Below are 24485 nucleotides of genomic sequence, written 5' to 3'. Positions count from 1 at the left end.
AGCTAGATTCTGCTTCCGTTCCTCTTGCCATCTTAATCTCTTCCTATCTGTCTGTCTATCTATCAGTCAATCTAGATTTTATTTATTTAGCTTTAGAGAGGGGGAAGGAGGGAGAAAGATAGGGAGAGAACCATCAGTGTGAGAGAGAAACATGGGTCAGTTGCCTCTCACACAGCCCCACCTGGGGACTTGGCCCCAACCCAGGCTTGTGCCCTGACAGGGAATGGAACTGATAACCTTGCCGTCGTAGGCCGGCACTCAGTGTGCTGGGCCATGCCAGCCAGGGCTTAATCTCTTCCTTTACTCCATCTTCATGTCCTATTGATTTTTGCTCCGCCTCCCTATTACCTCCTTTTTCTGTCCTGTTCTTATTCTTACCACCGTTCCCCTCGTTTATGCTCTCATTAGCTTTCACTTGGCTATTATAATAGTCTCAAAACTGGCCGCTGTGCTTCTAGCCATCAATAATCCATTTCTCCCCGATTCTATTATAGATTCAGTTCCCAGAGGTATTTTTCTCAAATGCAAATATGAACTTGTTGTTCTTCTCCTAAACACTTTGACTCTCTGAGGAAGGTTTGTGTACTCACTTCATGACCTGTGTGTTTCAAGCCAACTTAAATCGATTTAAACAGTGAACACATTGGGCTGGCCCACATCTCTTTCCCCTCTCCCATCCCCTTCCTTTTCAGGTTGTCCTTTTGAATACAAATGGCTGCCAAATTTGCCAACTAACATTGAAGCCTTAAGTGTGGAGATTGATTTTGATTTGACAGACTTACGTTGTATGTGCACCCCAGAATCGGAGCCACAGCCAGAGTTCTGTGACTAGAATATACTGGTGAATCTAGGTCTGGGATATTCTACTGATCTCACACTATACGGTAGGAGGGGTGTGAGCCAGGGGGTAGCATTAACTTGACTCAGAACACCAAATTGAGAGCAGAGGGCTTAATATTTGTCCCAGAGAATTTGACACTCTTACTGAAAGGAGGAGGAAACAATGTTTGGAGGACAATAAAAAATGCTTAGGCTAAAGCCCTCATTTCTTATGGAATGTGTCTTACCATCAGGACCCGAATCTTTCCCAATACACTCAAGCATACCTTTTCCCTTGTAATTTCTTTCATTGTTTCACCAGGGGATTTTCTTAATGTGTTTTGAAGTGTGGTACTGGTATTTGAAAACATCTGTCATTGACGCCAGGGATGGGTCTTCCTTTGTGCATATTATCCTTTTTATCATCATCCAAGTATATTTTAGGAACTTAGTTATTCAGCAGATATATACTGAATGCCTCTTTGTGCCAGATACCATTCATTGAGTAGTTGGCCATGTATCAGATTACACGGGGTGAAAACTCAAGAGGAGCTGGTCTCACTGGCTTTATGACCTGGCCTTTCAAATAGCAACTAGTTCACTTTGAAGGGCACAGCTTGCTTTGTACCCAAGCCTGATAGGGTCTCTTTGTATTCTGGGAAGTTTTGGCGCAGTAACTATTGATTTTTGTCCAGGTAGTAATACTGGATAGTAAAACCGACGTTTTGTATTTGAAGAGTGGTTGATAGTTTTCAGTGGGCTTTCACATTTGTTCTTGTCACAGTAGGTGGTGATATGCTCACTTAAGATTAATAGTTTCTTCCCAGCTGTCAGATTCCATAACTAGTCTGTATAAGTCCAGAGCAAAATATGTTCTAATTCATAGCAATTATTTAATCCTTATTGCCTTATGTTTCCTCTACATTAGATTGTAAAAAACTTAAATATGAGGCTAAAGAGTTTGAATGTTATTCTGCAGGTAGTGAGGAGGCATTGAAGAATGGGGTGATGGGGTGGAAGCAGTTGTTAAGGAAGAGTCAACTAGCAGGCTGTTTTAGATAGCTGGAAAACCAGAAAGGGTGTGTTATAGTCCTTCAGATTTGAGATACAGCAGGTATAAATCTTTCCACACAAGTCTTTCATTTGCTGATGGTGCAAATAATGTGGATGGGAATTTTTTATTGGTTAGAGAATGATCTGAGTCTCTCTTGCCATCCAGACTGTCTCCATCTGAATTCAGAAACAATAAATTTGGATAGTGAGGGGTACTGGGTTTGTAAGATTTCTCCAGTGAGCCCTTTTAAAAAAGAACAGCCCCCACCCTCCAACATGAAGGATCAAGGGCAGTTCTATAAAATACTGGCTGGCGAAGATTTCAGTGGTATTTAATATCTTTTTAGCTTTTGTTGCACATTATAATAGATGTCCGTCAGAACATTTTAAAGATGGGATGGCCGAGAAGTAAATGAAAGATTGTCATCAAAGCTGTTTTATTAACATCGATCTCTGGTGCCCATTTTAAATGTATCTACCTTAACTAACTAAGCGTCAAGTATTATAGTGTTTAATACGTGTTTTGCACTACCACATGTGTTATGTTTAACTAAAAGTGTAATATATTTGTTCTGTAAGTTTCCTTTGAATCTTTGCAGGGAAGGAGGAGGCCACAGTGCTCCCTCCCCACCCCATTCCCTTTGGTCAAATGTATTATTGTTCATAAAGAGATAATGGTAGAAATAATGCGTGAGCCTTAGCAGCGTATTCACTGCTTTCTCTTCTTTCCAGCTCCATTGACTCTTAGCAGGGCTTCTGGAGCCTTGGCGAGACTTCTTGAAGAACTATAAGCTGGTTAGCCCATTTCACTTGAAGCAAAATAAAAATTAAACAAAAGTCACACTTCTTCAATTGCTCTTAAACCTTTAAATGTTTAGAGTCGCCTCTTTGCAGTTGCAGCTTCTAAGGGAAAATTATTTCTCAGGGAAGTATGTGGGGGCCAAAAAAAAGTTTGAGGAATACAATTACAAATTATTAGTAAAAATAAATTTAAGCTTATTTCTTTCATTAACCTTGAGCTACTAAAATGACATGGCTTGTTGCTTCCATGGTGCAAAGATGGTAAAGCAGTAATAGTTGGCACATAGTAGGTACTGACATTTGTGTTGATTAACAGTAGAAGACTTGAGGGTTACAAAAATGGAGGCAGTATAGGCTGTAGAAGAGAAGCACTTAAGGGGTCACCAGGGGAAGACCAGATGGGATGCATCAGAATGAGGCCCTTTCTTAGTGAGCCCTCAACCTTCCTGGACTAGAGATGGGATCTTGTCAGTGCCCTAAAGTTGAATGGCTGATTCACACCAACTCAGTTCATTAGATGGACACAAAACCAGGTGCCAATTTATTAATATTCAGTGGGAAAATATAATCGTCATTGAGATTAATACTCCTATCCTTTGGCCTGTGTATTTCTTTCCTGCAGAGGACACTACATTATGATTGCAGAATGATTTGAGTACTTAATACCTTTCTACTTCCAGCTTCTCAGAAGAGATAACATTCAGGACCAAAAAGAAGTCTCCAGGTTGGGGACAGTGTGTCTTCTTCCATCCGAACTTTTCCTTTGTTCAGGTCTTAGCTTAATCACCCCCACTCTTATCTATAGCTGCTGGTCTAAGAGTTTTATTTCTCTCCCTTTGTAAGATAGGATTAAAGTAGGAATCTCTGTTATCTTTTCTCTTTTTTGTTAATATTTACTTAAACCTCTGTGTTTGTTGTAGTATAGATAAAGCTGCTGTAGCAGAAAGATGCAAAAATGCATGTAAGTTTGTCTCATGTTAACCGTCCAGGCAGGGTAGGCACGAGTCTATCCAGGGCCCCAGGCTGGTGTCACTCTAAATGTGCAGATTCCTTCAATAGTCTGAGGGGCTGGCTTCCCTTATTCTGCATGGTTGGAGAGAGCTCATCAGTACCATGTTTGTGTTGTGGTCTGCTGGAAGGGATAAGGGGCACCTGGAGGACAAGCAACTTTATTATTTTTTTTAAGGATGTAAAATGGAATTTGCACACATAGTTTTTACTTACATCTCAGTAATCAAAAATGAGACTTATGACTTAGCTATAAGGGAGGCAGGGAGATGGTATCTTTAGCCGGACATTTCTCTATCCAGACAAGCTTATTACTGTGAAAGAAGGGGAAGGCTAGATTGGGGGCGTTTACTAGTCTGGCATTTTCTCCAAGATATGCTCCACTGATGGAGTTTTTAATGGACTATGTAAGAATTTTTTAAAATATAAAATGAAAGTCCCACAAATAGCAATTTTCAGTGTGAAAACACATGTAGTTTATCTATATAAGACAAAATGTAGCTAGTTTTGGATCACAAAAATGTAATTGCTTATGGGTAAGGCCTTCCCATCTCAAAAGAAAGTAATTGTAGAAAATTTAAGCCTAGAAGGTACATTGATGCTTATCCAGTTTCTTTTTTCCCTCCTTCCTTTCCTCTTTTATTTCTCTTCTAACAAGATTTTATTGAGAACTTCCTCTATGTTAAGAACTGTGCTAGGTATTATGGTATATATATTAGGTATTATGCTGGGTGATACAATGGTGATTCAAAATAGACCCACTACTTGCCAACATGGAATCTATATATTAATAATATGTATTAGTAAACATGCAAATAAATATTGGAACAAAATTATAAATACTACAGGGTCAGGCACAATTAATTCCCCTTTTTATTATAAAATCATAAGCATGTAATTCTGTAACATAACAATATCACACTCTAGCTCACCATGTGACATTTTAGGTGAAATGTTCAAATTAGAACTATCAATTATTGCACTCGTATTACCTTACAACCACATTCAAGCAGGCCTCACTTCTCCCGGACCCTGAACAAAGGAGAATGTGTGGCACATGACAAGGCAGATAGGAGCATTTCGGGATGGAGGGGGCAGTGCTGGAGGGCCTGGCAGTCTGTCTTTAACTGGAGAAATTAGTCCACTTACATTAACAGTGATGACTAGTACTCTGACTATTCCAGTCATTGTTTCTGTTTTTCTCTCCTTTGTTGCTATCTTTCTTTGACTAAATTTTTTTATTATCCATTTTTCCATATCTGCTATTTTGGAAGTTGTACTCTATTATTTTAGTGGTTCACTCAAGAAACTGACATATATACTTAACTTATCAAAGTCTAGAGTTAATAACACTTTTTCCTTTCTTTTGAATAATACAGGCTGTTTAACTCCAGCCATTCTTTGTATTTCACTGTTTATTGTTCTCTCTCTCTTTTTTTTTTTTTGCAATAACTATAATTTTATTTTAAAATGGATATTTTAATACTGAAAGTATGGGAAGAGCACGATCCATCATTTTCTTCTGTACCTCAAACTTTTCTGTCTAGGATCACTGTCCTCCTGCCCGAAGTACTTATTTTAAAATTTCCTTTAGTGAGTATGTTTTGGTGGCAAACTGTCTGACAGAGCTGTTCTTTGCAAATATCTTCATTTGGCCCTCGTTCTGGTAAGATATTTTTGCTGGATATACAGTCGTAGGTTGACAGTTATTACCTCTTCACACACTGAAGCTCTCCTCCCACTGTCTTTTAATTTACTTGCTGCTGAGAGGTCAGTCGTCATTCTTACATTTATTTCGGATTCCTTCCGGCTAGGGTGGGTCTTGTGGTTCTACATCAGTAATAAGGTCTGGGTGATGGCCTGAAGCTGCTGGTCTACAGACCTCACTTTTGGTTTGGTAGCAATGGTTTTAGTGGACTCATACAGTTCTGATGCTCAGCTCCTTTTCCTAGAATCTTGCCTGTGTAGTTAAAACTTTTGACTGTTTTTATTCCTTCAAAAGGTATTGAACGGAACAAGTAACTGATGGCTTGGTTGTACAAGCCAAGGTATAGTTATAAGAAACAAACTTCAAATTAATAACAAATTCCATGGGGCTTTTGGGAAAATGTATTAAAAATTCAGTTAGTAAATTACAATAGGTACCGTCTTTGGTTCTTTTATTTTTACTTGAGAATATTTCTTTGTTGATTTTTTTCCCCCACCGGCAGTTTAGAAATCAAATGGGAGTTTCTCAAGTATTAATCTTCTTAATATTTATTTTAAAGTATGTAAACAAGAATGGAATATTAAAGATATTTATGTATTTACATTAGTAAGAGATATTTAATAATTTACTAAGTAATCTTTTCATTAGTTTACTCTGATAGCTACTCATAGTGGTCTGCAGAGGCTGTCCACTTTTGTAGTAACTCCATACTGTTTTCTTTTAAATAAAAGTAACAATATTTAGGTATTGATATCACCTTCAAGAATGTTCCATTACCTAGATTCATAGTAATGACTACTTACGGCATACATTTTATGAGTGGAAAGGAGAAAGCATTATTCAACAATTCAGTATTATGGTAACAAAACATTTCTGTGTGTAAGAGGTGGTTAGTTTATAATAATATAATATTGTATTTGATTTTAATTTGGCAGTTAAGATTTTTTAAAAAGTCCACTGTCAGGTTAAACTTTAACAGATTTTTGTTCTATAATTGCAGTCTTTAATTTCAGAATTTGTTTTCGTTGTTGGATGTATTGAATGTTTGGCTTTTTGTTAGAAAATTTTAGCTGTAGTACAATACAAAAACACCGTCCTTCAATGCAAAATTTGTATTGTAATGGTTATAGCTGTACTATCTTCAGTTTCATTAGTAAAGACATTCTGTTTTATGAGTTTTACTTCTGTCTTTGGCGAACAGCTGCAGGAATAAAGTATTTTATACATTACAACTAAGCAGAGTAGGAATGCAATCACTTCAGTCTTTCAAAGCATATCTCATGATAATTTAAGTGGTTGGAATAGGATGGCTACAAATAGGGACTGACAGACCTAGTGATTAGAGTATATTTCTGCACCATGTTTGCTGCACTAAAAGATTTAATTTAGCCATTTTGTACCTTATAGTCTCTCTTTTCCAGAGGCCAGGCTTCTAACCATTAGTGCTTTATACTGTTTTTATGCACAGAGTTTAGGTCTCCATAGTCCATCCTAAACTAGGCCCTGGGCTAGGCCTGTCTCTTCACATTCAGAGATCCAGAATGTTCAGGACAAACTGTTCTTTCCATTCACCACCCCCTCCACCGCCCTCCAAGTTGCCCAGAGGCCCTTTGGACAGCATTCCTCTTTCTGATCTCAGCAAGGGGACCATCCTTTGCTTTCTGTCTGCTGTCCAGGCATCCTCATGTAGCATGTGGACACTGTATTCTCAGAGTATGTAGTGGTGGCTCAGCCTGAGAGTGAAGATCAGAACCCTATCAAGTCCATTCAGAGATACTGCGGTAGCTGCTGCTGGGGTGGCAAATTGGTTTCGTGTCACTTGCCAACCTCCTGTCACATTGAGAACGGCCATCCAGAACACTCCCTTGAAAAGAATTCTGAGCCTGCTGCCGAGTGACTGGTGGGCAGTCAGCCAAGGCTTGTGAATGCAATGTGGGGACGTTGTGGGAGCAGCCTGGGGAACTGGAAGGACCATGTGTGATATTTATAATCACAGGACCAGTGATTGAGTCTCAGCCAAACACGATGTGCGCTTGCTCTGGTTTTCTCTGAAGTCTGAGAGTCCTCATCTGTAGAATGGTGTGATAGAGGAGGAAAAACTGCCTCAATAATAGAAAGTGGTATGCCTAGTGGTTTCTTGATTTACTTCATCACCCATGAGGAAGACTTGCTAAAAGGGTGGCATTGTGGGCTACAGGGTCAGTCAAAGGACCTCACTGAATTTGTGGTAAAAAACAAAATCTCTACAGTACATTTTTAAAATTGCCTGTTGAAATGGGCTTCTAATAAAAAGTACAACTTCCATTTTTACTGCTTTATCTTTTCCCTCACACTATGTAACCTAGAGACTGCCCTTTGGTTTATAGCCTCTGCAATGTAAAATAACTGACTTTAATTATAAGCCAACTCAAATGACTAGCAAGAGTGACTCATTTTAATGCTTTTGTTCTTGGACTTTCTCTTAATACTTATTTCTTAGTCACTTAAGTCTGATACCCTAAAATGATTTGTGCGGTAATCTTTGTCTCAAGATTTCCAAAAGTCTCTTACATTCTAGTGTTAAAAAAGTCATCTTCCTCTGAAGTCTTTCAACTGCTGCCTCCTTTTCTGCAAGCCACTAGCATAGCAGAATGCCTTTTCATGCTGAATGGAACATCCCGTGTGCTTGACTGTCTTCCCCACTAGACAGGAGGCTACCTCAAGGGGTTTGCCAATATATATATGTGGTGCTTAGCACAGTGCCAGGCATACAGTTGTTGCCTAATAATTTTTGAATAATTTAATTAATGGATGTATTATAGTTTATTCTGTATTTTACTTGGCTGTTGATGTGTGTTTACCCCACTGGACTACTGATCCCTGGGGGAGGGATCTATGTCCCACCCATCTCTGTGTAACCCAGCTTCCTGTGGAGTGTTGGGCACAGAGTAGGTGAACTCATTTAGTCAATTTCTTAGGCAAACAGGTAAATCTAATCCTGCCCCACCCCCCGAATATATTTATCACAGTTGTTTGAATTGGAATAGCAAGTATCCGAAATTTATTTCAGTATCAGAGCAGGACCATGTAGACAGAGGCTTATTTGAATAAGAAAGCACATTTGGATCAGAATTCTAAAATTTGATTTAAAGAAATTTCAAATAAAAAGTGCAAACTTTCATTTCATTTTGATTTGCCCATTGAAGCTCCACCTAAGTGAAAGGCACAGTTGCATTAGTAGATTTTAGACAAAATTTCTAAATATTACGGTATAAAAATTAGCCAGCTTATTTGAAAACAGCATATCAGATTATGTTTATATTTTGATTTTTAACCATTTTTACTGTGAATATTGAACAGATATAGAAAGTACACAAAATATAGACAGTTATTACTAAACAAATACCCATGTGTCTCCCACCCCAGTTTGACTGTTCTCTTAAAGATTACCCTAGACAGTACAACACGTATTCTTGACTTTTTAAAATCTCACAGTAATTGGTGCTGTCATTTTCCTTCTGAAAAATGCAAGGACCTGAGATCAATTCCAATTATCCTCAATTGATTTGTATGCTATTAGTGTATTTTGGTTCCATTTATATTTTGTACTAGTAGTTATGTCATCACTATTGAGTTGCCAACATAATTATCATTTTCATTGTTCTTCATTTCTTGGTACCTTTTCAGCCTTCCATCTGTTACCAGTTTTGTTTTGCCCAAAGAAACACCCTTTAATAATTTCTGAGCTGCTAGTGACACATTCCCTCAGTTTTGTCTGAAAGTATCTTTGTTTTGTTGTCGTCCTCGAAGAACTTTTTATTTACTTAATATAAAATTGTAGGTAGGCATTTCCTCCCTAGCATTTTTAATATGTAACTCCATTGTCTTCCTCCATAATTTGTTTTTATTAAAGCCAGGTGTCAGAATATTTTCTTCTGTCTTATCCAACTCATTAATTTTCCTGCAACTGTGTCTAGTGGGTTAATAAACCCATTCACTGAGTTCTTAATTTGACTACTATATTTTTTATTCGAGTTTCTATTTATTCTTTTCAAATAAGTCATGTCTGTGTGGGTGGGTGTGTGAGAGAGAGAGAGAGAGTGAGAGAGTCTAATTCCCTTCCAAAATTCTCGTTCTATTTTTCCTTATCTCTTGGAACTTCATGAGCATAGTCACTTTAAAAGGCTTGCTCTTTAACTTCAGTATCTAGAGCACCTATGGTCTGTTTCTGTTGTCTGTTGGTTATTGTTCTTAGCGTCCCATATTCTGTTTCCTGTATTCTGGACACTGTTTGAAAATTGAAGAAATAATTTGAGGTATGGGATAATCTCTTTCTCCACTAAGGATTTTAATAGCTTCTTATAGGGTTCTAGCATCTGGGGTTCAAAGGTAGGCTGTGTCCATTTCTGGTTCACCTTCCTTCATTGGTTAGGTCCCTTCAGGGTCTTCAGGGCCTTAGGGAATTCTGCCTTTACTGCACCCAGCAGGCCTTGTACTCCAGCTTTCCACACCCTGGCTCAGCAGACTGTCAAGGGTGCTGCTCAGGCTCTTAGCTCTCACACGTCTTTTCTGGAATCAACATGTGCCGCAAAGGTATTTCTGCTTCTCCTGGAACTTGGCCAGTACTTCTTCACTTCCTTGTTAGCTTTCTGATGCCTTCTCATAGTTTATATTTTGTCTAGATTTTCTAGTTATCCTCAGTGAGAAGATGGGGTTGTATTACGTAGTTCACCATTATTGGAAGTGGCAGATCCCTTAATTATTTTTTTTTCTTTTTCTGAAATCACCTTTATTTCATTTTCATTTTCTTTCTTCTTTTTTTTTTTAGGGCTTATTTGTTTGTTTATTATTTTTTAAATGTATTTTATTGATTATGCTATTACAGTTATCCCATTTTCCCCCCTTTATTCCCCTCCGCCCTGCACACCCCCTCCCACCCGCATTCCCCCCCTTTAGTTCATGTCCATGGGTCATACATATGTTCTTTGGCTTCTATATTTTCTGTACTATTCTTAACCTCCCCCTATCTTCTACCTACCATTTATGCTACTTATTCTCTGTACCTTTTCCCCCTCTCTCCCCACCCTCTCCCAGATCCCTTAATTATTATTACTCTATTTTACTCTCACATTTCTCCCTTGTTTTACCCATTTCCAAGTTTTGATTCAATGCGCAGCCAGATTTGTTTGTCGTTGGTCATCTTCTTATTGCTAATTGTTTCTCTTTAGAGAATCAGGTTTGATAATAATATTCTGTAACATATTTTAATAAAAATATTCCATAACATACTTAATAAGAATATTCTGTAATATATTTTATATGAAAATATTTTTGAGGCTTTGAATACTTTTTCCTGACTCTAAAAGTAGTTAGACACTTTGGAAAATACAAAAAGGTATAATGATAGTTAAAGGTATAAGTCATCTGCAAACTTACCGCTTGTTTATAACATTGTATGTTTTGGTGTTTTTAGTCTGTTATTTATAGATGTGAGCATATTCTAAATATAAATAATAAAATTAGAATTACATAAAATTTTTGGACTGCAGTTTTCATTTAACAATATACTGAATGTTTTCTGTCATTAATATTTTTTAATACAATTTTTTATTGCTTACTTAGATTCTGTTATGTGGTTGTAATATTACTTAGCCATTCTCCTACTTTTGATTTAAGTTTTCATAATAGATAAGTCCTCAGCACACAGCTTTTTGTGCTAATTTCTGATTATTGTGTTACTGCTATCATAGTGGGTTTGAGTGTTCTTAAGTTTCTTTTATTGAGGCTTTTAAAAAAATTTTTAAGCATTTTATTTATTTTTAGAGGGGAAGGCAAGGAGAAAGAGAGGGAGAGAAACATGAATGTGTGGTTGCCTCTCGCATGCCCCTTACTTGGGGACCTTGGCCCGCAACCCAGGCACGTGCCCTGACTGGGGATGGAACCGGCAACTCTTTGGTTCGCAGGCCTGCGCTATTGAGGCTTTTAAAAAGTGATAATTACATTTTACATTTTTAGTTGTTCAGATTCAAGCTGTAGGTCTCACTCTTCATTTAGGATCTGATATAATAAGCGTGAAGAGTACTTTGGATTCCTGGAGAATAAACAAGGGCCTAAATACCACTTAACTATCGGACAAAAGTTGAGTTTGTCTGTCTATTTATTTATTTAGTTAGTTAGTTTTAAAAGATTTTATTTACTTATTTTTAGGGAGAGGGGAAGAAAAAGAGAAAGAGAGGGAGAGAAACATCAACGTGTGGTTGCCTCTCACATGCCCCTTACTTGGGGACCTTGGCCCGCAACCCAGGCATGTGCCCTAGACTGGGAATCAAACCGGCGACCCTTTGTTTCGCAGCCCACACTCAATCCACTGAGCCACACCAACCAGGGCAGAAGTTGAATTTATTTAAATACATATCGAAGTAGTCATTGTCAAGAACAAGGAAAAGATATGTGACACCACAGGAACACTTTGTAAATAGAAATGGAATAGTTTGTACACAACCTACCAAAACAGATGAAGAAAGTCCAGACGTGAGTGAGCATTAATTGAGCGAGAAAATAAATATGCTCTTTCTTGCCTTATATTTAGGTTAGCAGTGGTCATTACATAATCTGCTTCTGGCAGATCTTACCATCTTGTTAGTTCTCATTTGTGGTGATGTTTCATTCTTAGAATGGGTGATTTTTCAGTTTCTCTCTCTTGGGAAGTACCTCTTCTCTGGTGTTTGTGGGACTTTGACTTGTATTTGACCTTTTCCATCTGACCGTGTTGAGTTGTTACCATGGCTAGTCCTGTCCCCCACTTCTTTGCACAGACCTAGGTCCTCATGGATCACCCTGTCACCCTACAGCATTCATATCATGCTGTACCAAATTCCCATCGACAACTGGGTTTACATAATTATACAGTAAATATGTGTCAACACACACCTGTTGTGAAGTACTCTGTGATTAAAGGAGCACAGTGGTGAGTCATTTGTGCCGTGTAATGACCTGTCACATCTTTTTTTTTTTTAAGATTATTTATTTATTTATTTATTTATTTATTTGTAGAGCGAGGGGAAGGGAGAGAGAAAGGGGAGAGAAACATCAGTGTGTGGTTGCCCCTTGCCCGCCCCCTACTGGGGACCTGGCCCGCAACCCAGGCATGTGCCCTGACTAGGAATTGAACTGGTGACCCTTTGGTTTGCAGGCTGGTGCTCAATCTACTGAGCCACACCAGCCAGGACCACACCTTCTTTTTATATACGTCTTCTTTTTCTGGACTGGCTCATGAAGAATAAGGGCACCTGGAAGGGGACTTGGCCCCAGGACTGTGATCTGTGGCTTGTGGTCACAGAGAGAAAGGCAGTAGGGCTAGAGGTACAGGAGCAGATGGTAGTTACTGGAGCAGCTAGGGCACAGCCAAGTCCGTATAGGAACCAGGGCCCACTCTGGAGCGAGAACAGTGCTGTCAGGAATGGTGTGACGTGTTTGGAGACTGAGCAGGAGAGAACAGGAATGTACACAAGACTAGATACCAATCAGGCTGTCAGAACTTACAGCAGGCAAACAGACAAACAGAGGGCAGGCCTGCATACCAAAGGTTGAATACAAAGAGGATTAACGGCTAGATGGACAAGTTACAAATTGGATTATTTGGACATCTGCAAGTACTTTTTAGCACAATGTATCTAAAATAAGCCTTGTCATAGTCCTTCAAGTGATCTTCCTTATTTCTGATAATGACAAGCTATATATTGTCACCCAGGCTTGAAATCTCAGAGCTTTGTTTGCTTCCCTTTATTTTTGCATGTAGTCACTCTCTAAGTCTCTAATAATTCTACCTCCATGTGGAAAGGCCTTGGGGTTCAAACCATGGCTCTTCCACACATAGGACCTAACATGAAGTCACTTAACCTCTCAAGCTAACGTGTAAGATGATAGTCTTACTGGCTTGGCATGAGAATTAGAGACGAATGGGTAAAACCCTTATTAGGTCCCAGCCAGACTATTAACGGTAGTCTCCACATTGGTTTCCTGTATCCATTTTAGCCTCCTGGCTTCTTTCCAGCTTAGACCTCCTAGTGCTGTAGCTCTGATCATGTGATATCCTCCTCAAAACCTTTAGGCATCTTTAGTAACTATTTGAATAAAGCCCAAATTTTTATCCTGGTTTAGAGGACCCTCTGCCATCTGGCCCCAGCCTGCATTTGTAGTTTCATCCCCTATCACTTCCCTCCTTCTATTGTGTTCCAACCAAATTGAATTAATTGCTATTTTCAGTATGGGCCCCTGTCCCAGTGGCCTTCCTCATATTTGAACTTGTTCTTTTCCATGCCTCTGAGGGTTCCAAACCCTTCTCATCTTTCTAGTCCCTGTCCAAATGCTACCACAGTTGCACCTCTCAGGAACCCCATCTCAGCCTCAGACTTAAGTAATGTCTTCCTCTGAACTTCCGTTCTTTATGCTTTGTTATTTGAGTCCATGACTTGTTTAAACCCATGTTCTGAGTCCTGGAGAGTTCTTTCCAAGCAATTAGCAAATACCTGATCTGTTGTAGGCTATTAGTAAATTTGTTATGGTAAGTAAGCCAGGCAAGGGGATAAGAACACACTGATTAAGAGGTGAAGGGTCCATTGGAACTGAAAGGACGGGAAAGTAGCTGCATAACATTGGCTCAGAAGATCTGGACCCAGGCAATTTTCTGATGCCAGCCAGGAGCTTTTATATGGTTCTTGTTCAGGTGAAGAGATGAGGGAACTAATTTTTTTTAAAAAGATTTTATTGATTTATTTCTAGATAGGGGAAGGGAGGGAGAAGAGAGGGAGAGAAACATCAATGTGTGGTTGCCTCTCACATGCCCCCCACTGGGGACCTGGCCCACAACCCAGGCACATGCCCTGACTGGGAATTGAACCAGCGACCCTTTGGTTCACAGGTCGGCACTCAATCCACTGAGCCACACCAGCCAGGGCAAGGGAACTAATTTGCGTGGCTATAATATACCAGTTATCCTACGAGGTGTTTTATGTAATTTACCCACTTGAATGCCAACCAAATCACATTCTTCCTTAATAGTATCTACCCATGTCTTGTTATACTTATACAATCTGAACTCCACACCTAACCCTATGGGATCCCCAAATCTGGACCTACTGCACCACCTCCTCACCTTTCCGTCTTCTCGTACCTTCCCTAGTCCACCTCTTCATGAATCCCAAATTAGTGTCTTTCCTCTTCATCCCTAAAACCGACCCCATTACTATAACAAGAACAAATGCATTGCCTTTGTATGATACTTGACTTTTTCAAAACACGTTTTAAAACACGTTATTTCATCTGATCTTCTTTCAGTCGGTCATCTTTTGGACTGCCTTCTCCAAAGATAAGAGTATAGAGGCAACGAAATGCCAAGAAAACTTGACAGTTTATCAGAGAACATTTTTGCCAAATGTCGTGTGCTGGTTGTGGTACTAGCTCGTACCTTCCATTAATCCTTAGATACATTCTAAAAAGTTTTCTGTAACTAGAGTTTTGCTAAGAGTTTTACTAATCACACTGTCTTTAAAATGTGGTATTAAGTTTTTAGGATCTTTGGAGAGAAATAAGAAATGTATAGTTCTAAAAGACACTGGGAAGGGTGATTGGCAGATAGGAATAAGGGAGTGTTTGCTTTTCACTTTATACCTTTTTGTACCTCAATTTTCAATCACATGCTTGTAGTATCTATTTAAATTAGTTACATACGTATACTCTGGGAAATTGCTATTCTCATTTTTATAATTACATTTTTTCAAAAATCAGACCATATTAGGCAATTTGGAAGGTAGAGGCAGAAAAAGAATTATTCCAAATCCTACGGTAATGCTGACCATTTGGGATTGCCATTTAAAAATGGATCCCAGGGTGGACATTTTATAAAGCAAATACCTTGACTATTTGAACCTCTTCTGTAAATAAGTGTTTCCAAGTACGGTTTTTATAGTAGGTAATTCTTTAGCTAGTAAAAGAATCTTCTATATATGAGGATTATTTTTTTCTTGTCATTTTAACAATAGTGAAATATAGAGTTTTTCCATACACGTATAAACCCAGACACAAGGAGAAATAAGAACCCAGTCTCAGCGCAAGCCTTAGCTAACTCTGGAGCACCTCCCTGCAGCAGCTGGTACGTGTGCAGAGCATGCAGCGAGGGCAGTTAGGAAGATGGACGGAAATAGAAATGCAGAAATAGAAAGGTCAGAATTTTGAGTTGGTTGGATTGAGGGGACGAGGAAGATGGTGAACCCAAAGATAATCAGATTTCAAATAAGACAGATAACTTTAAGAGATTGTGTTTTAGAATTGCAATTTCTGGATTCAAATCCCATTTCTACAATTTGTTGGCTGCCTGATCTTGGATAGTGTTCTTGACCCCCAGGCCTCAGTTTTCTCAACTATAAAATGGGGGTAATGTAGCACACACTTCATTAGGCTGTTGCAGAGCTTAAGAGAGAAGATCCACGTAAAGTATTTAGCATAGTGCCTGAGTGTTTTCCATGTTTAATTATTAGCGGTGATGGCTATTTTTTAAGATAGAGAACAGAAGTGCAGAGTGGGAGATACTAAGGACAATGATTTCCACTCCGATGAGCTGATTTTGAGGTATGCAAGGGAAATTTATTCAGCACTATCTAGGACGAAGAATTGTGGGCCCAGGACAGAAAGGGGCTCATGTGTGCTCCTGTGGGATTAAGGATCCTGGCTCTGCTACTAAGCTTGACATTCATTTTCTGATACTGTTTTATAGATGGTCTCAAAACGCTGATCATCTCAACTTGTGAAAAATGTTTTCTCACCTGCAAAAACTTGCAGTTGATCATTAGTGTATGTGGCTTATTGCTGAAAAGTTTCTGTGCTTTTCCAGCCCCTGGCTGCTGCTGCATATGTTTGTGCTGGTTGTTCACTGCTCTAGGGTGCCAGCTGTGTGGGCAGTGAGATGCAATCCAACTATTGCCTGGGCACTGAGCCATATGCCCTGACTGCATCTGAATAGACTGGCAGAGTGTCTGCCTTGGGAATGTTTGCCTGCTCCCTGGATGGTTGGGGCTTAGTATTGTAAGTAAGTCTATGTTGAAGTGAAGTTCCATCTGATCAGTATAAGTTTCTTTTATAGGGACTGTATGCCGAGTATGTTACTTACTTTTTTTTTTTTTTTTTTTTTTTTTTAAGTCTATTGTTTATATAAACCCGGAATTCACAGAGTAAATACGCAGGATTGGTACGTGTATAATGACTTTGAAAGGGGTGGGCCTGAATGGGACCATCTGAAATTGATGGACAGAGACCCTGCTCCAGCAACCCGGGGCGGGGGGCGCCGAAGGGGAGCTCGTTGGCCGGTGGATGCTGTAAAGGGGCCATGAACCTCTGTAAGGTGCACAGTTGCCTCAACGGGTGAAGGACCGGGCCTCACAGAAATCGTCAGTTTGAAGGCGGGTGGGGAACTTTCGGGCAGAGGGATCAGTGTTTGCAAAGACGTGGGACTCAAGACAAAATACAACCGGTATGGCAATGGTGACGGCCACAGCTGAGGTCAACAGGGCCGCGCGCATCCACAGCGTCGGGGCGCCACGATGCACTTCGCCTCTCCTCAAGCACTTCGCAGCCGACCCAAGTAAGGTCGCGCTAGACCAGGCCCAGCGGCGCTGTTGGGACAACCTAGTCGGCGGCGAACCGCGGAGCACCCGCAGCTGACCGAGTCTCGCGAGAGCGCGGCCTCTCTGGCCCAGCATACCCTGCGCCGTCGCCGCTGCTGCCGCCGCCGCCGCCGCCGAGCCGCGGCTTGAGGGCGGAAGGCTGGGGGAGGGTAGCGAAGCCGGCGCCGCCGCCATGTTGGGTCTGAGGCGGCAGCTGTAGTCACTGACGAAGCGAGCGGACGTGCGGAGCCTGGACCGCGGCGTGGGTTCTGCCTCTCTGCGAGCAGCCCAGAGCGGCGGCGGCGCCATGAGTGGGGGCACCCCTTATATCGGTAGCAAGATCAGCCTTATCTCCAAGGCGGAGATCCGCTACGAGGGCATCCTCTACACCATCGACACCGAGAACTCCACCGTAGCCCTCGCCAAAGGTACTCCGGGGTGGGATCTGTTACTTACTTTTTTCTCTTTCTTGTTGTATGTAGATCCTCAATGTTGTGGTGCTGTTGATTCTGTTGAGCGCCCTGGCTGATCCAGATCAGTACCACTTTTCAAGTTCTGAACTGGGAGGTGACTTTGAGTTCATGGATGATGCCAGTAAGTACATCAGATGGCAATAGTAGATATTTTTGGTATTTTCAAGGGCAGGGAATCTGGCTTGCAGTTCTATTAAATTACAAATATTGACTTGTGGGCCCATTTGAACTGATATTCAACTTTCCATCATTACAAATCAGATCAACAAGTATTTATGTGCCGCTCTCTGTTCTAAGTACAAGAGTTTAAATGAGATTCCCCCCCCTTTTTTTTCATCTTACGTTAACTTGCCCATTTTAAAAGTTATTGCTTTGTCATAGTCTTTGTTTTTACCCTGGCCTTTTGGTCTTTTGGAGAGGAGAGGGGTGTAAATGGCAGGAAGGAAGGTTAAAAGGATAGTGCATGTCTTATTGTGCCTCCTAATGTTTTAGTATTTTACCTTTCTTCCTTCCAGGAGGTGATCATTCTTTATTCTAGAAACTATGTTGGTGGTTGTTTGGTGGATTTGGGACCTTTTTCTGATAAGTACAAACATACATGGGATGTAAATGTGGGGTAAATGGGAGAGAGCCAGGCACCCAGCTCTAAGATCACAGAAGTCTGATTATGTTACAGTTAGTCACACTGTGTCCATGCTAGCTGAAAGGGACCTTGCTGTGCACAATCCCACACAAAAGGTCACACAGCTCTATTTCTCATTGGCTTTGGAGAACTTGAAATACATTTGAGAAAAAATGTTGCTGGGGCAAAGTGAGTAAGCGGGAGATTGGCTCAAGATGCAGTTTTAGAGATAGACGGGGAGTATTTGTTGATGTTAAACAAACAGACAGCCAGATACTTCTCCAGCACAATGGATTTATTCCAGAACAACAAAGAATTGCAATTCAGGACATGGACTGTAATGGTGAACCACCTGCAAGTCCAGAGAAAGGAAATCAAAGCATGCGAAAAGGAAATGTAAGACAAAGAAAGTTAAAAAAAAAAATTCACTTAAGTGAATATCCACTTTTCTGTACCTTTTTAATATGATTTGAATGATATACAGTGCTAAAAGTAATTATAAACTATTCATTCACTCCTTTCAAATATATGAAATATGAGAGAAACCTAAAATCACTGGAATTAATATCTAGGACAGTATAAAACATTTATTGTTTTAAGGTCTTAAATGCCAGCAAGCCTGTGAAGTTACCTAAATTACGCCTGTAGTGGTGGATACTCATTACCCAGCTTAATCTCTGGCAGTTAGAGCAAAGCATGCAGTGCTACTGTTTGATTCAGGTAGAACCATAGCTGCATCATTCAGAACTTCTTTTTCTTCTTCTTTTTTTAAGATTTTATTTATTTATTTTTAGACAGAGGGGAAGGGAGGGAGAAAGAGAGGGAGAGAAACATCAATGTGTGGTTGCCCCTTGAGTGCCCCCTACTGGGGACCTGGCCTAAAACCCAGGCATGTACCCTGACTGGGAATCGAACCAGCGACCCACTGGTTCACAGGTCCACGCTCAATCCACTGAACCACACCAGCCAGGGCCAGAACTCCTTTTTCTAATCTCAGTTACCTTAGAGAGGGAATCCTGCTACAGAAACAGTGAAAGATCATTTTAAATGTCAATCAAACATTATAGTTATAGCTTAGTTTTTTAACTCAAAGGAAGAAGGCAGAGAGATATTAATTTATTAATTTAATATTAATGGAATTCATTATCCTTTCTGGAAGAATTTGTAAGAGAGCAGGGTTATTCAGAATAGAGAGAATGAGCAATGTAACAGCAGACGTCACGTCTCAGTCTGATAAGGTCAGGATAATATAATGTCTTCACTTAGAACGTGTTAGGGAGCAATGGTGGTGAAAGATGATGGATATAAAGTGTCTCCTGGTTTCCCCTTCACTGGGTCTCCTTCCCTTTATATCTACATCAGGTGACCATATATGGGTAACCATCAATTTTTGATGATTTTTATGACCATTTCCTTCCTCGGGCCAGGTGTATCTACCTAGGGAACAATATAAAAACAAGGTTGACTAGAAACACAAATCTTCAAAATTAGGAAAAATCTGCAGAAATGAGGGGTGGGGGAGAAAAGAATGGTCAGCTGGGGCTTTCCCTGTAGCTATTGGTACCACAGAGTAAGGCTCTGTTTGCTCTGTCACTCAGCAAGGGTCCCAGGCTGCCTATCTGCCCTCTGCTCGATATCCCTGCTTGGCAGTCTGCACAGCTTGTCCACTTGTGTCTAAGATCCCGGCAGTCTTGAGGAAATAGGCACATGTGTGCAGGAGCAGGGGTAGCTGAGTCAAAGGAACCATCTTGGCCATTTATTTTCATCCACGTGCCCTTTCATCCTTCCATCTATTTATCCTTTAAATCACTAGGGGTAGTGAAGTAACTTGGATAACCAGGGCCAGCTGTTTCGATCTCTAGACCTGAAGGACTGGGAGGCTAGGGTTACTGGAGCTGGGAGTGAGAGAGTCATTAGTTAACATCTTCACGAGACCGGTGACCTTTGGTGTCTAGGGCTACAGCCAACCCAGGGTGACCTGACAGCAGGTGGTAGCCTGGCTCTCTGCTCTCGTTCTCTTTGATCTTGCCTGGGCTCCTCACTGGCTGAACTGAGCTAAAGGCAGAAAGTAAGGGAGCCCTGGCGATAGACCATATAACAGGTCAGCCTCCAGGCAGAGGAAAGGATGGTGAAGAGTGGATTTGGAAAGACAGATGGAAGACATTTGGTAGAATTATTCACCCACTGATCTGAATGGTCCACTTAACCACACTGTTTTGCCAGGTGTACATTTCCTTTCTTTGCCTACAAGATTACCATAAAAAAAGTTTGCTTGATCCCTGGCTGGTGTAGCCCAGTTGGTTGGAGTGCAGTCCTATAAACTGAAACGTCACGAGTTTGGTTCCCAGTCAGGACACATATCTAGGTTGCGGGCTCAGTCCTCAGTTGGGATGTGTGCCAGAGGCAGCCAGTCCGTGTTTCTCTCTCACATGGATGTTTCTCTTCTCTCTCTCCCTTCCTTTCCCTTAAATCTATTATCAATAAACATGTCCTCAGGTGAGGATAAAAAAAAAGTTTGCTTAGTGTCCTTTTAAAATTAGATACGTGAAGCCTATGCAATCCCTTGATTTGTTTGAGGTCCTAAGTTTGCTAGTGGTTGAGCAGGAACTAAATTAAATTAGCTCAGGCAGCCAATGCACCTCTGGTGTTTTTGCCTCACCTGATGATGCATTTTGTTTGTATTTTAATGTTTTCAAAATCAGAATAAGATTTACAATTTAGCATAGATTTGCTATGAGAATCATTTTTTCTTCCAAATTTTTATTTTGGAAAAATGAAAGCCTTTCAGAAAAGGTTCAGGTACAGTGTACACCAGTCTTGCTTTTTTCATTAGCAATCATTTGGTGTTCTTTGTTCTTTATAGAATTATCTGTTATTAAATATTGAGTAGGCATAAAACAGTATTTATAAAATATTTATAAAACATATCAAATAATGGTGCTACAAGTACTTGTGTATCCACCACTTGACTTAAGAAATTGATTTTTGCCTTACTTCCCAAAAAGCCCTGCTTGTCCCTTCCTGATTGCACATTCTTCCCTCTGACCTCAGAAATAGCCTCTCTTCCAAACTGCTTTTCTTTGTAGACTTACCACATACATTTGTATTACTAACTGATCTACTTTAATTTCATGTGCTTGAACTTTATGTAACCGATGCAAGTAAGCAAGTCTCTTCTTTGATGAAAAGAATTATTTAGACTGTGTTTTGATGAAAAAATTACTCAGACACTTGTTATAGATGGTGAAGACTTTATTCAAGAGGGCCCACTACAGTGGGGGCTCTTCTAATAGGGGAGAGAGATCGGGCTCAACTCCCACCCCAGCAAGCGCAAATGGAGGTTTGTAACCAAGGAGCAGGGTGGGGGATCTGTGACTGGGAAATGCTAAGAGGAAACATCAAGGTCAGACCAACTCATTGTGATTCTCACTGAAGTCAGGCCAGGGTGATAAGTTCTGTAGGGTAGGGGGTAAGGGATTTGATCAGATATCAGGGTGATCAGATGCCAAGGGTGAGGGATTTTCAATAAACTGGCGGCAGGATTCTTGCCAAAATTGGACTAAATGGGTCAAGGACAGGGTTCAGGGTGTTTGGTCAGAGGAGAGAGTCTTAGTTTTGTCAGCCTAATCTGTTCCCTGCTGCAAGGGAATCTGGAAGATTTAGGTTTTAGCTTTCTAGCCTGCACAGAATAGCAAGACACATTAGAAGGCAGAATGAGCGCCTGCCCAGTGCCAATTCACCATATTCCCTGCAAGTTTGTTTTATCAATAGCATAAGGTATAAAGCTAACCCTATTCTTTTTCAGAAACCTATGCTTTAGCATCAACTTGTTCAGGTCTCAGGAAATCCCCTTGTAAATTTTGACTGTGTTAAACTTACTGATTATCTTAGGGAGAGGTAATATCTTTATGTGTTGTATTTTGACTGGTTACATCTTTTTTTTTTTTAATGGCTTTATTAAGGTATAGTTTATATACCAAAAATATAGCCCATTTGAATTGTAAAATTCAACGATTTTTTCATAAATTTACAGAGATGCAATTTTAAGAAATACCTAATTACAGTTTATGCCTTTCCACTTACGGAAGTGCTCCATAGTAGTATTTCCAAAATTTTCTGTGTAGAGCATGTATATTTTTTATTAAATTTATTTTATTTCCTTCTCATCAGTTCTAGTTGAACATTTGGTTGTCCAGTGAACATAATCACAAAAATCTCAATGCTGTTTGATTGGTTTTTCTATTATATAAGCAACCTTTATGCAATTTAATTACAATTGTCACTGTAAATCTGTCAGTATAAAAGTGTCAGGAGCTGATTTCTTTATTTTAGAAAGTGAGAAGTTAAGAGATTCTCTAAGCCTGACATTTAAGTATATTACTTAGTTTACTAATCCTTCCTAACATTTTGCAGCTTATTTTAAACTTTTAGGCTCTACAGCATGGATGAACCTTGAAAATATTATGATAAGTGAAAGAAATCTGACATAAAAGGCCACATATTGTATGATCTTATTTACATAAAATGTATAGAATAGTCAAACCCATAGAGACAGGAGGTAGATCAGTGGTTGCCAGGGGCTGAAGAGAGGAGAGAATGGGGAGAGCCTGCTAAGGGTTTGGGGTTTTTTGAGGGGGGAGGATGGAGAATGAAAATATTCTGGAATTAGTGGTGATGGCTGTGCGACTTTGTAAATATACTAAAAGAAACCACTGATTAAAAGAGTGAATTTTGTGGCATGGGAATTAAATCTCAATAAAAAATAATTTTATGAGGAAAAATAAGACCCAGCACAAATACCCATGTCCTCTTATAAAATCTGTAGTGTTCCTCTTGGCTGAAAATACTGCTGCTCCTCTGGAGTCCCCTAGCTCTTCGTCTGTTACCACCTATTGAACTGTTCTTTTCCCTCTTCTGAGCAGATGCTGAGCATCTAAGAACAGAGACTATGTCCTGTTAATCTTTGCCGTGCCACAATATTTATTCCATGTTACGTGAATATTAAGTGTTCCTGAAGTAAATTTTGGGTTTAACACTGAAGTTGTACATTAGTAAGTTACAAAAAACTCTTCTGTACGAATATAGTTAAATAAAAAGTTATAGACAGTCACCACACATGCAAAAAGTATGTTAGAACCTCCCTTCTGTTTTAGGGGAATATAAGTATGCCTTATTTATTATTCTTCCCTAAGCTTTTAACCTCAGAATGTGAGACCCTAGAGTGGGGACTTGAACTTGAGTTTTCTGTTTGTCCCCGTGGGGTTTGGTACTCTATATTTTGATCTGAGTAGTTCATACTGTTGCTGTGAATTTAGCTGAAAATCATACCCTCTCGACTTGATGGTGAGAATATACCCTAAGTACTGTTTGTTTCTATGATCCTCAGTGCTAGAAATGTTACTGAAAATTACAGAAAATTGAGACATAAGAATGACTTATGATGAGGCAAGTAGGATGTGGGAACATAAATCAGGAAATTATCTAGCTAGCTACAAGTTTTGTGGGAAGGAAACAAATCCAAGAAATAGAAGGGGAAGTAGAATTCAAAATATGTTGTTTATTAAACAAAGGCATTTCGGGAACTTCTTTATATGCCTATTCTATTTCAATGGTTAACTGACTAAGTATCAGGAGACATTTTCTAATTATGCCTTTTGTGGCCTGTGGGATAGATTTTCTTAGGATCCTTTGCAAATGTGAACTGCAATACCGAGCAGGAGATCAGCCCAGGGAACAGTGTGGCATCAGTGTGCTCTGACCTTGGCCCGAGGAGCTGCTGTGCGCAGAGCAAGTGAAGGGTATTCCTGGCACTGACGAGTACTGTTGCTGGTTGTGAAAATCACTGTATTTTTGTTAGAACCATTTCTTCAACTGCCTGTGACATAATTAAAAAGAATGAAATTTAATTCTTAAAAGTAACTCTCATTTACCACAGTGTGCTACACGTTATTTCAGAGGAATTGACGTGCCAGGAGGTTGAATGTACTACATGAGCCCATTTTACCTTACTCGGTTTTTGTTTGATTTATACTTTGGTTCTATCTAAGCTATTTCACATGCTTGTGATAAACTTAGTTTCTTCTTTGTGGTTGGTATAATCATTAATAGCAATAGAATTTTGAAAATTTCTTCCTCAAATTAACATTTTTATGGTAAATTGTATCTCATGTGAGTGGTGATAGGATACTTTGTTTTATGACTTTCATTTTATTTGTACTTTTAAAATTCTTGATTTTATATTTGAAAAGTGGATATTTAAAATTTTTCATGATTATGTGAAATTTAGCTCTGGGGTATCTTTATTTTCAGTCTAGGAATGTAATTCTTATGAAGGTTATTATTTTGTCATATTAAAGGTTATTAAT

At 39.7% G+C, this 24485-nt stretch overlaps 1 protein-coding gene across 1 annotated transcript in view; it reads left to right on the top strand.

Moving 5' to 3' along the window:
* LAPTM4B (lysosomal protein transmembrane 4 beta) overlaps positions 1-24485 on the top strand; it is a 62561-nt gene that overhangs the window by 5561 nt on the left and 32515 nt on the right. Inside the window, exon 2 of the mRNA XM_024572473.4 lies at positions 17508-17619. Within this exon, the coding sequence (XP_024428241.1) occupies positions 17508-17619 (112 nt within the window). The remainder of the gene's footprint in view (positions 1-17507; positions 17620-24485) is intronic.

This window comes from Desmodus rotundus, chromosome 8, assembly GCF_022682495.2.
Source record: "Desmodus rotundus isolate HL8 chromosome 8, HLdesRot8A.1, whole genome shotgun sequence".
Lineage (NCBI taxonomy): Eukaryota > Metazoa > Chordata > Mammalia > Chiroptera > Phyllostomidae > Desmodus > Desmodus rotundus.
Note: the sequence above shows the minus strand (reverse complement) of the source record. Positions and strands in the feature narration are given on the sequence as shown.